Source organism: Haliaeetus leucocephalus, unplaced genomic scaffold (genome assembly GCF_000737465.1).
Source record: "Haliaeetus leucocephalus isolate CR32 unplaced genomic scaffold, Haliaeetus_leucocephalus-4.0 Scaffold751, whole genome shotgun sequence".
NCBI lineage: Eukaryota > Metazoa > Chordata > Aves > Accipitriformes > Accipitridae > Haliaeetus > Haliaeetus leucocephalus.
In genome coordinates, this window is record NW_010973187.1 from 3,577,891 (window position 1) to 3,590,997 (window position 13,107).

The window sequence follows — 13,107 nt, forward strand, 5'->3', positions numbered from 1 at the left end:
GATATAGTTACAAACTTTTTCCTCCATTTCACTGTACAAGCAATTTAAATGTCTATGCAGGAACCTAACCAAACCAGTAAAACATCCTTCTGCAATGCAGTAATTAGCAGGGAGGAGTTATTTTAAGTGCAGTTTTAAATATGGAAATATTAAGATGATAATACTTCCCTGGTGTTGCTATCAGTTTTAATAAAGAACTCAATTAAAAACTCTGAGCTAAAGAAAGAGACTTCAGGCTGCTGCAGTCATCATTCTCACATATTGGGCAAAAACAACTAAGATAAAGGGACAAATGTATCCCTAGTGGTATCAGTGGAGTTAAAGGGATCAATCTGTTTCACTTTGTTATTTAGTCAGTTCTCCAAGTATCTTCCCAGCTTTTAATGTCAGTAAATAAACATTAAAAGTGCTTAATGTGCAAGGCTAATAGTGATGATAGCACTTTCACTGTTGTTTCATTTTGTTTTTGTTTTGTTTTTTTTTTACAAAAACCTTAAAAACAAACATGAAGGCATATATAAAATACACTTGATTTATGTAACAGATAGAATATAAACCACCAGACAAGAAAAATTATTGCAAAATAGATGAGGATGTTCATTTTTTTTCACTACCAAGTTGTAAAATAAGAAAGTTTCCTTTAGATCTTCTAAGATAAGATACTAGCTCTCACTGCTTGATGATGCAGAGGTTATCTTCACATATTGGTTGAAAATTGTCTCAAAAGCTTCATCTCTGTGTACCATGGCACCAAACACCAAAGGCTAAATGACAGAAAAAAAGATCATGTCAGTCTGGAAATGAAAAATCTTCCCCTAGGTATAGTTTTGGCCAAATCAATAGCAACAGGAGATGAACTCTACTTAAAGTGCATTAATAAAGACATAAGAATCTTTTTCTCTACTAAATCCTTGGATATATGGCAGAATTTCTAAGTTTTTTTCACTTCTCCTCTTCTTAAAACAACTATGGCATAAAATGCAACTGCACAGAGTATTAGCAATGGAGAATATTTCAACTCTCTTTCCTCTCCATCCACACAGTGCATGATGTTTTCCTGATTGACCTCTGCCTCCGTTAAAGATTTTTAGAAATCTTTATCAGTGCCTCTTTGTTTTGGCTCATAGAATATTTATTTAGGTAGATGAATATTTTCAACCTCGTAATTAAGAAGTACTTCTCAATACCAAACGGCAAATAGGAAGCCTGGTACAATGGTCATGTGACTTTGAGAAAAGTTTATAGGTGATTAGTTTAAAATAAGGTTCAGTCATATGTTATGAAAAGCTACAGTCTCCCAGAGGGTATCTGAGGCTTAGAGAAGCTTAAATCTTCAGCAACATAAGACTGAAACAGGAAAACCACATCTGAGGGTCAGGCCTTTCCACTCCAAAACTGCCTCACCCACAGATACTCTCAAGCCATCAGCTTTTCGTTCCAGACTGCACAGCAGAGCAGCCCCCATGCTCCTGATGAAGGATACTGGGGAATGGTCAATGGAGGTAGTGAAATAATGAAGCAAGTCTTTCTGAAGTGTTACAGTAAAATAGCCCAGATGCAGTAGAATAAGTGAAATGTTTAAATTAAAATTCTGAAGCCAAATATACTGAATAACAGACAACTGAATTAAAAAAACCAAAACCAAACCAAACAAAAAACCACACCACTGGAATAAGGAAAAAAAAAAAAAAAAAGCCTTTATGTTAGTGCTAGCCAGCGAAGGAAGACAAAAAGGGCACGAAGTCAAGCACAACAATACAGATACAGCCAGTTACTTACTTTTTGCGTAGATGGTGTTGATACAGCAATACCCATCCCTGATCCCGGGAGAACAGAGAGCACTTTATACTAAAAAGAAAAAAAAAACAAAACCCAGACCAAAGGTATCTTACATACCGAACAATTGCAAAAGGTGCTGAGAAGGTTACACAACTCGTCACTGGTGTATCCTCCCAGCCACAACTAGCAGACCTCTATTAAAAACAAGAGGAGGCCAGACGATGTTCTTTGACTCTGGAGTCAATGGGTATAGCATTGCCCATACTGCGAGAACCTGCCTCTCCTCCTCCCATGCGCTGCGGTGGCACCCAGCCTGCCTGCCAGAACCGGCCCGGGCCCTAAACGGAGCACCCCGGTACCACTACGGCACGTGGGAGCTGGCCCAGCCGCGATGCCAGGGACCACGCTGGCTGCTGGACAGCGCGGGCAGGTAGTACACCCTGGCCCTACGTGTATATCTGTACGTGAGAGTGTGCTTGTGAGTACCACCGAGAGGTTTCCCTAGAAGTAACATTCATCCACTGTTTAAAGGAGCAGCAAGCAGACCAGAAAAAGCTTCTTTTTCAAAATTAAATAGACAAATGGGGTATGTATAGGTTGTTTTTTGGTTTGGTTTTTTGGTTTTTCTTTGTTTTGTGGGGTTTTTTGGTGGGGTTTTTTTGTGTGGTTTTTTTTTTTAAAGTCAGTCTGTAATGCTAAGGAATACAGTTGGCTGAACTGGGGAATATCCCCAAGGGAGAAGAGACCCTGAGTCTGGCCTGTGTTCCCCACCCCTAAATAAACCCAGGCACAGTATGTTTTTATGCCTGGCTGCATGATCCCAGTCTCATCTTCATTAAAAAAACTACACAGATGCAAAAGGACCTTTATGGCAGTAGACCTACTAAACAATGAGCCAGCATACACTTGAAGTATGATGTTTAAAATCCATCAACATGAATTATGAATTCCAACAGGAATGTTCAAGTTATGCATAAGTGTCAGCTTAATAGACATGTGATATAAATAGAAGGAACTAATTTGAAAATCTGGAGGTACTTAAGCAGTAGACACCAGACTGAGGTGTTTCTTTGCACAGCGTGATTTAATCTGTGGCACTCACGGCCACATGATGTAGTAGAAAGCAGGGGTGCCGCATTTAAGAGTAGGACAAGTTCGGACAGGGTAACAAAAAGTGACATTAAATGCCATATAGAGTGAAGCAAAGCACCAATAAAGCTGTTGGTGACTGCAGGCTGATAAAACTCAACCAGAGAAAGGATCACATTGTACTTGCCATGCTTCCAACCATCCACTTCTTGCCTCTGTTAGTGACGGGATCCTAATTAGATGAAACTCCAGCCTGATCCAGTCTAACAATTCTAATGATTTACCTTTCTCCACTGACAATAATGCCTCATCCCTCTGAGGCATCTACTTTTAAGATAGTGCATCTACTGATATCAACACACAAACTGAAGTTAGTATTACACAATTCCTGCTAACAATAAATCTTAAAGCCTACACAGCTCTAGCCAATGCAGGAGTTAAGAATCAACACAAATTTAATTTTAAAATAATTCAGAAGTGTAAGGGTTTAGTAAACTACTGTGTTTTTACGGTCATAGTGAGTTTGAGTCCAAATGGCTAAACAAGCGGTTCTGGGAAATATTCTTGATCAAAGAATTACATTTTACTTATAAAAATTATCAACTGCATGCTTTTTCAAACTAACTTAAGCAGAAAAGCAAAACATGACTAGCTGAACATAAAAAACGAGCTTTCGCCCCTATTTGCAACACAAATCAGACATACCTTCTGAATATCTGTTATATCCGTTAGCTTTATAACTTTATTTCTTTTAGATGAGCCAGATTTGGAGCTTTCGAAGCACAAGTAACTGAAGACAAGGAAAGAAAATCCTCATTTTGATACAGTATTCTAAAACAAAGCTCTCAACATCTTATCACTTCTGAAGTTTGAAATCTCACAGGTTAAAACCAGCTTCAAAAAAAAGAATGAGGCACACAATTCAGTTATGGCTTCTAATTTTGAGCAAACGTTTGTAAATTCTAGCAACCAGCTAACATGTCTGAAAGCCCAGAACACACAGTATGTACACAAACACACACACACAAAATCTTGTATTTATATTACTGCACTGAATGGTTAAACCTTACAAGCATTTTAAAGACACAGGAAGCTCGTATATCCTTTAACAGTTGAAATACCAAGTCTCAAAAGGCTTATAAACCTTTTACCATTCTAAAAGAAGATTAATGGAAAACACTGTGTTAGTTTCATGCTATTGTGATGCAAACAAAAGCTCAGATTTCCAAACGCTGGAGAGTACTCTCCATCACTAGGTGACATTGCATACAGATGAGCTTTACTTCCATTCATTACACTCCAAAGGAATTTCAGTGCAAGAGACCCAAACAGTAGTGAGGATAGCTAGTCAGCTCTGGGAGGCTGAGGGGCAAGTAAGGATTAAAACAAAATAAAAAATCAAGTACTAGTTTTGAAACCAAGGCTTGAATTTCTATGTTCTTTTTATTGCACACTGTTTCAAGGAAGCTATACAATCAGTTTCCTTTAAAAAAAAGGAACTAAGAGTATTTGCCAAATAACCATTGATCACAATTCTCCAAATACACTCAGCTTTTAGGTTTCTTTTTTGTATATAGGTAGTATGTTATCCACATCAAGAACTGCAGCGACTAACAGCTAACTATATAGAGCTACTCTCCATTCCTATGCAAGCCTTTCCAAGGCAAAACCACATTTGTTAAGCCTTACCACACCCTAGATTCAGCTCTCCCTCATTATGGTGCTTTCTTGAGGTTTTAAACCACCATGAAAAGGTATTTTTGTTTCAAAACATTGTTAAAGGATTACTTTTAGATTCGATTTTTTAATGCCTGTTAAGTTTCCCTCTTAAGAAATGTGTGGAGTGCAATGACTCACTTTTCTGTGACATAAAGAACTCCATTCCTGATGTAGTCTGTAGGCATCTTCCTATCCCTGTTTATCAAGCAACAGCGCCAGCCATTTTCACACACTGAAAAAGTCATAACAAGAAATCTTGCTTTAAGAAAAAGAGAGACAGACATGCATTAGCCCCAACAGTTTCCTTATAAAACAGCAGAAATCACTGAAAATTAAACTTTAGGTACCTAAAACTAGACATGTTTATAAAGAAAAGCCTAAATAAGGTGTTTTTAGATACCAGAACATCTGTTTTGACACTGTTTTTAAAAAAACACAAAACAAAAACCACTGACACAATTATTCCCTTTAACTTGCCTATTCCACTTGCATTACCACAAAAGGCATGCCAGGCTGTCCATCCTTTCAAAGAACTGCAAGGATGTGGAATGAAAGAGACCGTCCCCATTCATCCTGCTTTAAAGCAAGTCTTTTTAATCAAAAGCTTATACCTGTAAGATTGCACAAAGGGAATTCAACTTTAACCTATCCTTGGCTTTTTAGAAAATACTAGTGTAGCCTCCCTGTTGCATAATACCTGCCAAAGGACGCTCATTTTCTGACAGGTTAAAAACTTCATGGAAATTCCCCCTCTTGGTGGTATGAAAACGACTTGTGTCTTCATCTTTGCTTATTCCAGTTGGGGCGCTTGAGCCCACGTAACTTCTGGATGCTGCTGTTTGAAGCTGCAGAAAAATAAACATGATACCAAAATTTGAACAGCAACATTTAAGGTGAGCTCTTAAAAATAACTTGGCTAACTACTCTTCCTAAAAAAAAGAAATAAAAATAAATCCATAACACAACAATTTTCATTAACTACTTAATAAAGTTAACTGGGGACTATTGCACTGTACTATTGCTATAGCACAAAAGTCTAATGTGCTATCTGAACATAGTCTTTCAAAGTGCTGCCCTTTGATGGACACCCTTTGCAGGGGTGAAAGTGCATGGTGCTAAATGCACCTATCTTAAAATACCATTTTTCTGCAGTAAAAGGTATATCTGATTAGATACAGATAAGTCACTGCACACAGCTCCAATTATTATACTAGTAGGACTAGGAACAGTTAATACATTACCAGTACTTGGCTTGTCTTCAAGAGACAGACCAAGCACAAAATATTATTGCACAAAATAAGTTTAGAAAGAAAAAAGAGCAAACAAAGAAAAAGCCACAGAAAACTGCTTAAGCTCATTATGAATACAAATGCTGAAATTGAAAGGAAGTTTTCCACACTATGATCCATACCTTTTCATGCCCTGACAGCTAGCAGGAAAAGAAACAAACAACACAAATGTGACAGTGACAAAAGAAAAAAGTGAAGTCTATTTAACAGTATAATACATAGAATAAAACATGAACTGAGTGACACTGCAAGATCTTGCTCACAAACCAAAAGACTACACACAATGAATGCAATTAAAAAAAAGTTATCAGTGGTTAGAGCACACCAGTTCAATTTATTCAGGTTGCATTAGAGCCATTGATCTTTCCTTTGCTTTGAAGTTACACTGAATTTTGAGTGTTGACATGTGAAATAAAACTGGAATGGTTGTCAGCATCCTTGACGCGGCAGGGAAAGGGGGGGAAGACAGCATGGAGTTCTCAAAACCGAAGTACTTGAGTAAAATCTACTTTTAAGCAGAGCTCTTGAACCACTGGAGACTGCCCTAGCAAACAAGTCTTGCTTCTGGAAGGACAGCAGGCAGTTTCTTCTGGAAAGCTTGCCTGCGTTTGCTTTTTCATCTTGGTGGGGCACCACACGATCCCAAAGCCTGGCTTTTGTCATCGAAGCATTAACAGCTCTGTTCTTAGCCTTACCATACACGTGCAGTTAAACAACTGGCAAACTGACAACATGCAAGCTCCAGACTAAGCCCTTCTTCTGTAAAGGCCCAATGCTGTCGCAGGCCAACTAGCCTCTGCTGGCTTTTTTTGCACGTAAGTTGGCAACACTCAACACTTCGCAGGATTTAGCGCTTACAAAAGAAATCCAAAGCAAATGAAAAAATGCGCACTGCAATTGCTGACTAGAAACCAGACTGACAAAACAGGCACAGCATAGGGTATTTACCATCCAGCTTTTAGGGTAACTGTAATACAACGATGCCTTGGAGGAAAAGAATAAAGAAAGTTGACATAGAAAGTAAATGGTTGAATGATAACTGTACTATTGCTTCAGTTACTGCCCTTCTGCGGTGCTCTTAGCAATGATCGAGCCCCTGGAACCAATGAAAATAACAGCTTCTCCAAAAATTTCTGTGCAAGTAAAGATCAGATGAATTTTTTGAAGGCTTTCTTGGACAAGTTATTTGGCTCCATATGCACGTAACCGCATGAAGCTCCATGCCCCAAAATGTAAAAAAGTCAGGGCAAGAGGTCTAATGCATTTTGTGCTGGCATGAGGATTATTCCTGCTCTCTGCTACACTGATTCCTACCTACCCGTTATATAAAGAGATTAAAAAAAGGTGTTTAAACTTCAGTACCACATCCCATCCAGTGGCTGAAGATATGAGAAATGTTTCCTCTTCTACCCTTAAAAAAAAAATCAGCTAATTTATCCATGAGCACCCAGGCTTGAGACAACCTATGGTCGATTACTCAAAAGAAAAGCATTGCATCCAATTTTGGTAAGCCTTAAATCTAACTGGAAGTGATTGGATTTGTAATGTTGGAAGAGTCCTGACTGTCTAAAAACATCACCAGCAACCTGGAGGCCGGAATATCTGGAGGTATTCCTTTTCACTTGATCTGTTGTCAGCTTTTGACATACAACCTTTACCCATCAGATACTGTTGATACGATTGTTCTCTAAGGACACAAGGTCAAAGTGGTGGTATAGGCAATGAATATTGCATTGTGTCTAGGTTTACAGTGTCTTGTATGCTGTTTAACGATAAGAAGCCAAAGCAAATGTACATATGCTGGCACTACATGTTTTTGGGCTCTGCCTTTTCTATGAAAAAAATGAAAAACCTATTTGGTTTTTACTTTTTCATACAACCCCCCCTGTTTTTTATACTATGAGGTTCCCAGAAATCTCTCAAGGGGTAAGAAAGTTTGTCTAAAATTACTGAGACCAAGTTAATGGTTTCAAAGACATTTAGAAGCAGATAATGCACATCCTTTCCAGGCAGACAAGCCAAGCCCATAAAGTCAGGCACAGTAGTACTAAAACTCTGGTCTACTTGTCAAAACTTAAGCCATGAGGAAAAGCCAGAAGGGATAATTACTCTCTAAGTTTATGGATTCAAGTTCAGCAATTCATAGCTTTTCCACCTCCAAGGCAGATTAAAGACGCCTGGCAAGAAGCTGCCACCACCACCACAGTATGTGAATGATAACCTGTAAGCTTGAGAAGCACAGAAACCTTTAAGCCCATCTTCTGCAAGCAAGAGAAATACCAGCTATGGACAGCTCCATCCAACCGCTCGTTCACCTCTCTTGTCCCTTGGAAAATAGGAGCAAAAGACTCACTTTCTGTCAGAGACTGTCTTTCTCTTCTACTTCCTTCTGAAATACTCAGATTATGCTGCAGTTATTTTACCACCAGCTGCTCCATCACCCCCAGAACCCCATACTACTTCTTCACAGGTTAACAACCAAGGGTTCATGTGTTTAACCCTTTGGCTCTCCAGTTGTGTACCCAGGCTGAATTATTGCTAAGTGCTGCACATTTTAGTCAGTGAGCTTATGACGGTACTCAGATACTCCATGAACGTAATTAGATACCGTAATAAGAGGCATTAAGCAAATGCTAAAATGGGATTAGACTGAAGTTTTATTACAACTATTTTTATTTTTAAACTAATAAACATTGACAAAATCAGGGACATGGAAAAGCATGACTTGCTTTTCAGTTGTCATGTCAGGCCCCAAAACAATTTGCAAAGATGCACAAAACGCAACACTTAAAGATTTAACTATGAGATTTTAACAAAAGAAAAATTTACTGTTGGAGTACCAACATGGTGAAAAGTCATTTATCACCACTATGTTAAAAGGTCATCCAATACAAATAACCATAAGACATAATGCCTAAATCTGTAAACTGCTTTATTACTTCTATTAATGCTTATCCCATTAGTAAGCTGCATATTACATCCAAGCCTTTGTTTATTTTTTAACTAACTGTCTTCAATCTACAAAAGCAGCTGAATTTCCACTGAAAAAGAATGTCTGAGAACAGAGAAGGGGAATACAAAAAGACTAAATTTTGACAATAAAATCACACAGAATGTATGTTACAGAAATTTATATGAATATGGATGGTGTTATTTTTGTGTATTTAGCTTCATACAACTTCTAGTATATGTATATTTATATACACATTTTGATAATAGATTTCTTTCTTACAAGAAACAGAATCCATATAAAAACTCTGTGGATCATGAAAATAATTAAAAAAAAATAGAACTAACATTGACTTGTAGGATTTAATTAACCTTCCTTTTAATGTGCTCTAGTCACTGGGGAAAAGGGAGAGGGAGAAAGGGATCCGATTTTCAGATGTTGGGAATGGAGGGACAAAAAGATTTATTACCCTTACCCGTCTCGACACTGTAGCATTAGATCTTTCTTTGAGCTGAGGATCTGTCGGGAGACTTGTCCAGATGATATAAGGAGTATCATACTTAGCTCTTAGTCTGGGGCATCGTTTGAAGATAAAATCAATAAGGAAAAATTTGATTCCAGCATAGAGTCCTGAAAAAAAGGTCACTTTAGTAGGCACGTTAAAGGGCATTAAGAACATCACTGCTTTGATCATGTTTTAACAAGTTCATGAATGAAACCAAATTCTGTATTTTCAGTCATAGTGCTAAACCATTCTCTTGGTTTTAATATTTTGATTCTTCTTCCAGAGGCAAGAAATTATTTTTCTTTTCCTCTGCTGCACAGATTCCTTCCTCCCCATCCTCAGTTCTTTTAAACCACTTACGTAGCTTCTTATGATGCAGAAGAATATTAAAATAATACAAACATATATTCCTTGTTGCCAGAAGCATTCTGAAAACATTATATACTTCCAAAACAGAAAATGTGCCAGAGCATTCAACTCTGCAGCTCCCTGCAGGAATTTAAATGGCAACAGAGGGCTCTCATGTACTACATTAAACTCTATCTTCCAGTCAGTATGTCCTCTTATCTTAAACAAGGTATTTCCTTGCATTCTGCCAGATTAATAAAGGCTTGAAATACTCTCTCAAAACTTTACTGAATGCAATTCAGATCTCTTTCTAAGAGTCAGTGTAAAAAAATAATTCCTCACACATCTAAGTCAATTGTCACATCAAGCAAACCTATGTTAATGTTCAAGCTAACACAGTTTGACGTTCAGTGCCACTAAAAGTAATACTGATTTGATCATATCATTACTTTAATGAAAAAAAAAAAAAAAAGAGAATTCTTGGTTCACAGGACGTGGTTTCATATCTTAGAAAAAAAGACAGTCTCATGCTATAGCAAAAACCCTCTTTTCCCAATTCTCAGTTGAGAGTTTAAGTATCTGCAACTTCACCCACAGTAATCTGTTCATTTTGTCCAGCCTATCTTCCAAGTTTTATAAGGAGTCCCATTAACCCTTTCATTTTTCCCAACCCTGTCATTTTTGTGCCTTCTGTGTGGTCCCACGTATTTAATTTGCAAGGATGTATGAGTGAAAAAAAAAACCCAAAATATAGGACTTTCTGGAAGCCTTGTAGCTGACAGTCTGAAGACCTCTGCTAATAGCTCATCATAAAGTTCCCCTCTTCAAGGAGTGAATGCATTATCCAGTCTTTTTCTGTTATATTATGTATCCAGAGATGGTTTTAAAAATGCACACGACAACGTCAAGCACAATGAAAATACTTTAAAACACTGCATTACTTATTAATGCAGAGTTTTCCTTCTTAAACTCTAAAATTCTCCCTCTAAAGATCACTTTAAGTTTTAACACATTAAGTCTAGACTGTAACAGATCAATTATTTATTACGTTTACCCATTGCAAGCCCAATAATCCTGTAGGGCAAAAAGCAGGATGCAATAAAAGCTGCCCATAGAGTAATGTAGAGCTTCTGTGTTATTTCTGGCTGGACCCACATGAACAAGCTGAAAACAAAAAAAGAAACAAAATTTTATTACTAGCATTCCAGACATTGGTCAAGTCTTGTTTTAAGAGGAAAAAAAGACTCATGTCAGATAACTTACTTTTTAATTTTTTCCAGTATGTCTGCCATCTTGCCAAAAAGGTTCTACATAAGAAGCAAGAGAATTATAACCAAATCCTGCATTATTTTGAGCTTTTTCTCCACATAATAGAAAACAACAGTTATCTTACCCTGTTGGTAATAAGCAATTCCCAGAAGTGAGGTTTTTTAACTCATTTTTAGCCATTTATGTACTTCACGATTGAGTAAATACAGAACAGAATAGCAATACTCAATGACTGCCATCTCATTTAACACCTTGTTCTGAAACTCGTGATTGACTGTTAGAAGTGAAGAAGTTACCTTACCCCACTGTCACAACTGGAAAGTATTTACATCACGGCAAATATTTTAAATGAACGTGTCAATCTAAGAGTTAAGAACTTCTGTCAGTAAGTAACAAAATGGGAAGTTTCTTCACGCATTTTGAGCACTGAAATCTCAGGCAGTGGTTACTGAGTTCATCTAATGTTGGACTCGTAGCTTCTTCAGAAACACACCACCCCCAGGTGTTTATGATGTACCCTTCGAGTTACTAGATTCCACAGAATTCCAACAGTTGTTGATGCAAACAGACCCCTGCTCAGGACTAAGAGGGTTATTCAGCCATCTCCTCTAACCGATTCTTGCTGTCACAGGACCTGTAAACTTCACCTTCCCAATAAATTTCCAAAGGCGTTCATATAAACATATGCACCACCACCAGCAGAAGGAAGGAGATCAGCACACACAGTTGGCGAGACAAAGGTAAGCTACTTTCAGCAGTGACACATCGTTAGACAAGGCACAAGGCTGCAGTTCAACTGGATGGTGGAGTCACTCAGCTGCTAGGGTAGCTCAGCAAACTGATGTAGCTGGGAGAAAACCTTTGCTCACCCTCTCCCACACAAGCAGCAGATTTCAGGGCTGTGGTGCTTAAAACAGACTATTTCAGAGATGCTGTGCAAACTGTTGAATTAACACAGCTAAACAGACAGTTGAAGGAATAGGGCCTCTTACACCAGTTTTGCAACTAGCAGATTTGGGAAATGGATCCATACTCCAGTACACTGGTAAGATCTGCCACCTGACCTACATTATCAGAAGCTCATTTGCATATATTACGGGAAAAACCATCAGAAGCTGCTTCTGTTCCCCTTCAGACCTCGCTCAGAGCTGTGACGGCAGAATTTTGACCGGTTCTCTGAAGCATCATGCCATTCCAGAAGCTCCAGGCATCTTACTGAGATTTCTATTGCTTGTAAGTAAAGAACCCTATGCAAGGAAAATATTGCTTGTTTAAGTGTTTGTTTTCACATGCTGCATAACAAAGTACTTTGACCATTTGGACTATGAACCTCCTTGTTCTAAGGAAGCAGCCAGAGAAGTCCAAGAACAGCACAGTACCTGCGCCTTCTGAGCCACGTCTAGAACAAGCTGAAACTTTTCAGACACCGTCAGGTCCTCTTTTGGGGGTTCCTTGGGCAAGAAAGAGATAACCCATTAATTTTCAGCTCAGCTAAAACTGGTATTTTACAAAATTCCTCATGAAAACATGACTCCTCAACATTCTTGGCAATAGTCCTCTTGCTTTAAACAGTCTCTAAATTTGCCAAGTTCCTCCCTTGTTTCAGATCTACTGTTTGCACTGGTTATCTTTAGTTATCAATGCTTTGCCTCCACCGTATATGCAAACATAGTAACATGAGGCTGTGAAAGATACAGTAAGTCTTTGGAACAGCATGGTTACAATGAATTTCAGTCTATGAACACACGCTTAAATTGACCTACTTCTGGTCTAGCATAGAAATGTCTTTTTTTTTTTTTTTTTAACTTTTACATCTATAACTTTATTATTTATTTATTTTAATAGATTATCGGCCTTTTAAGAGTAACAAAATTATCCTGGAAGCAAGGCCTCACTAAGTCTTACTAAAAGGGTTGAAATTCAAAGAACTCCATCTTACTTACAATACTTCCTGCTTAAAGCAGGATATGCAAATATTTATTTCAAAAATAATACAGAGATAACAGAATGCAAGGCTTCCTGAAGATCCCATAGGATCTAACTTGTCCCAAGCTGGCATATTAACATCTATTGCAGAAATGTAATTCAAGTTTGGACTACTTTATGGTGAAACACCCAAACCTAGTGCTGTTGGTGAAGATTTCTAAATTTAAAGAGAA

The 13,107-nt window shown here is 37.9% G+C and overlaps 1 protein-coding gene across 1 annotated transcript in view; it reads right to left on the minus strand.

The window, feature by feature from the left end:
• Positions 1-463: 463 nt before the first annotated feature.
• Positions 464-13,107, minus strand: part of GRAMD4 (GRAM domain containing 4) — a 50,191-nt gene continuing 37,547 nt past the window's right edge. The window contains exons 10-18 of the mRNA XM_010580856.1: positions 12,328-12,399; positions 10,943-10,986; positions 10,734-10,843; positions 9,302-9,456; positions 5,285-5,432; positions 4,726-4,819; positions 3,574-3,658; positions 1,780-1,848; positions 464-764 (exon numbers count right to left, since the gene is read on the minus strand). Coding sequence (XP_010579158.1) covers positions 663-764; positions 1,780-1,848; positions 3,574-3,658; positions 4,726-4,819; positions 5,285-5,432; positions 9,302-9,456; positions 10,734-10,843; positions 10,943-10,986; positions 12,328-12,399 — 879 coding nt within the window. The 3' untranslated portion in view covers positions 464-662. The remainder of the gene's footprint in view (positions 765-1,779; positions 1,849-3,573; positions 3,659-4,725; positions 4,820-5,284; positions 5,433-9,301; positions 9,457-10,733; positions 10,844-10,942; positions 10,987-12,327; positions 12,400-13,107) is intronic.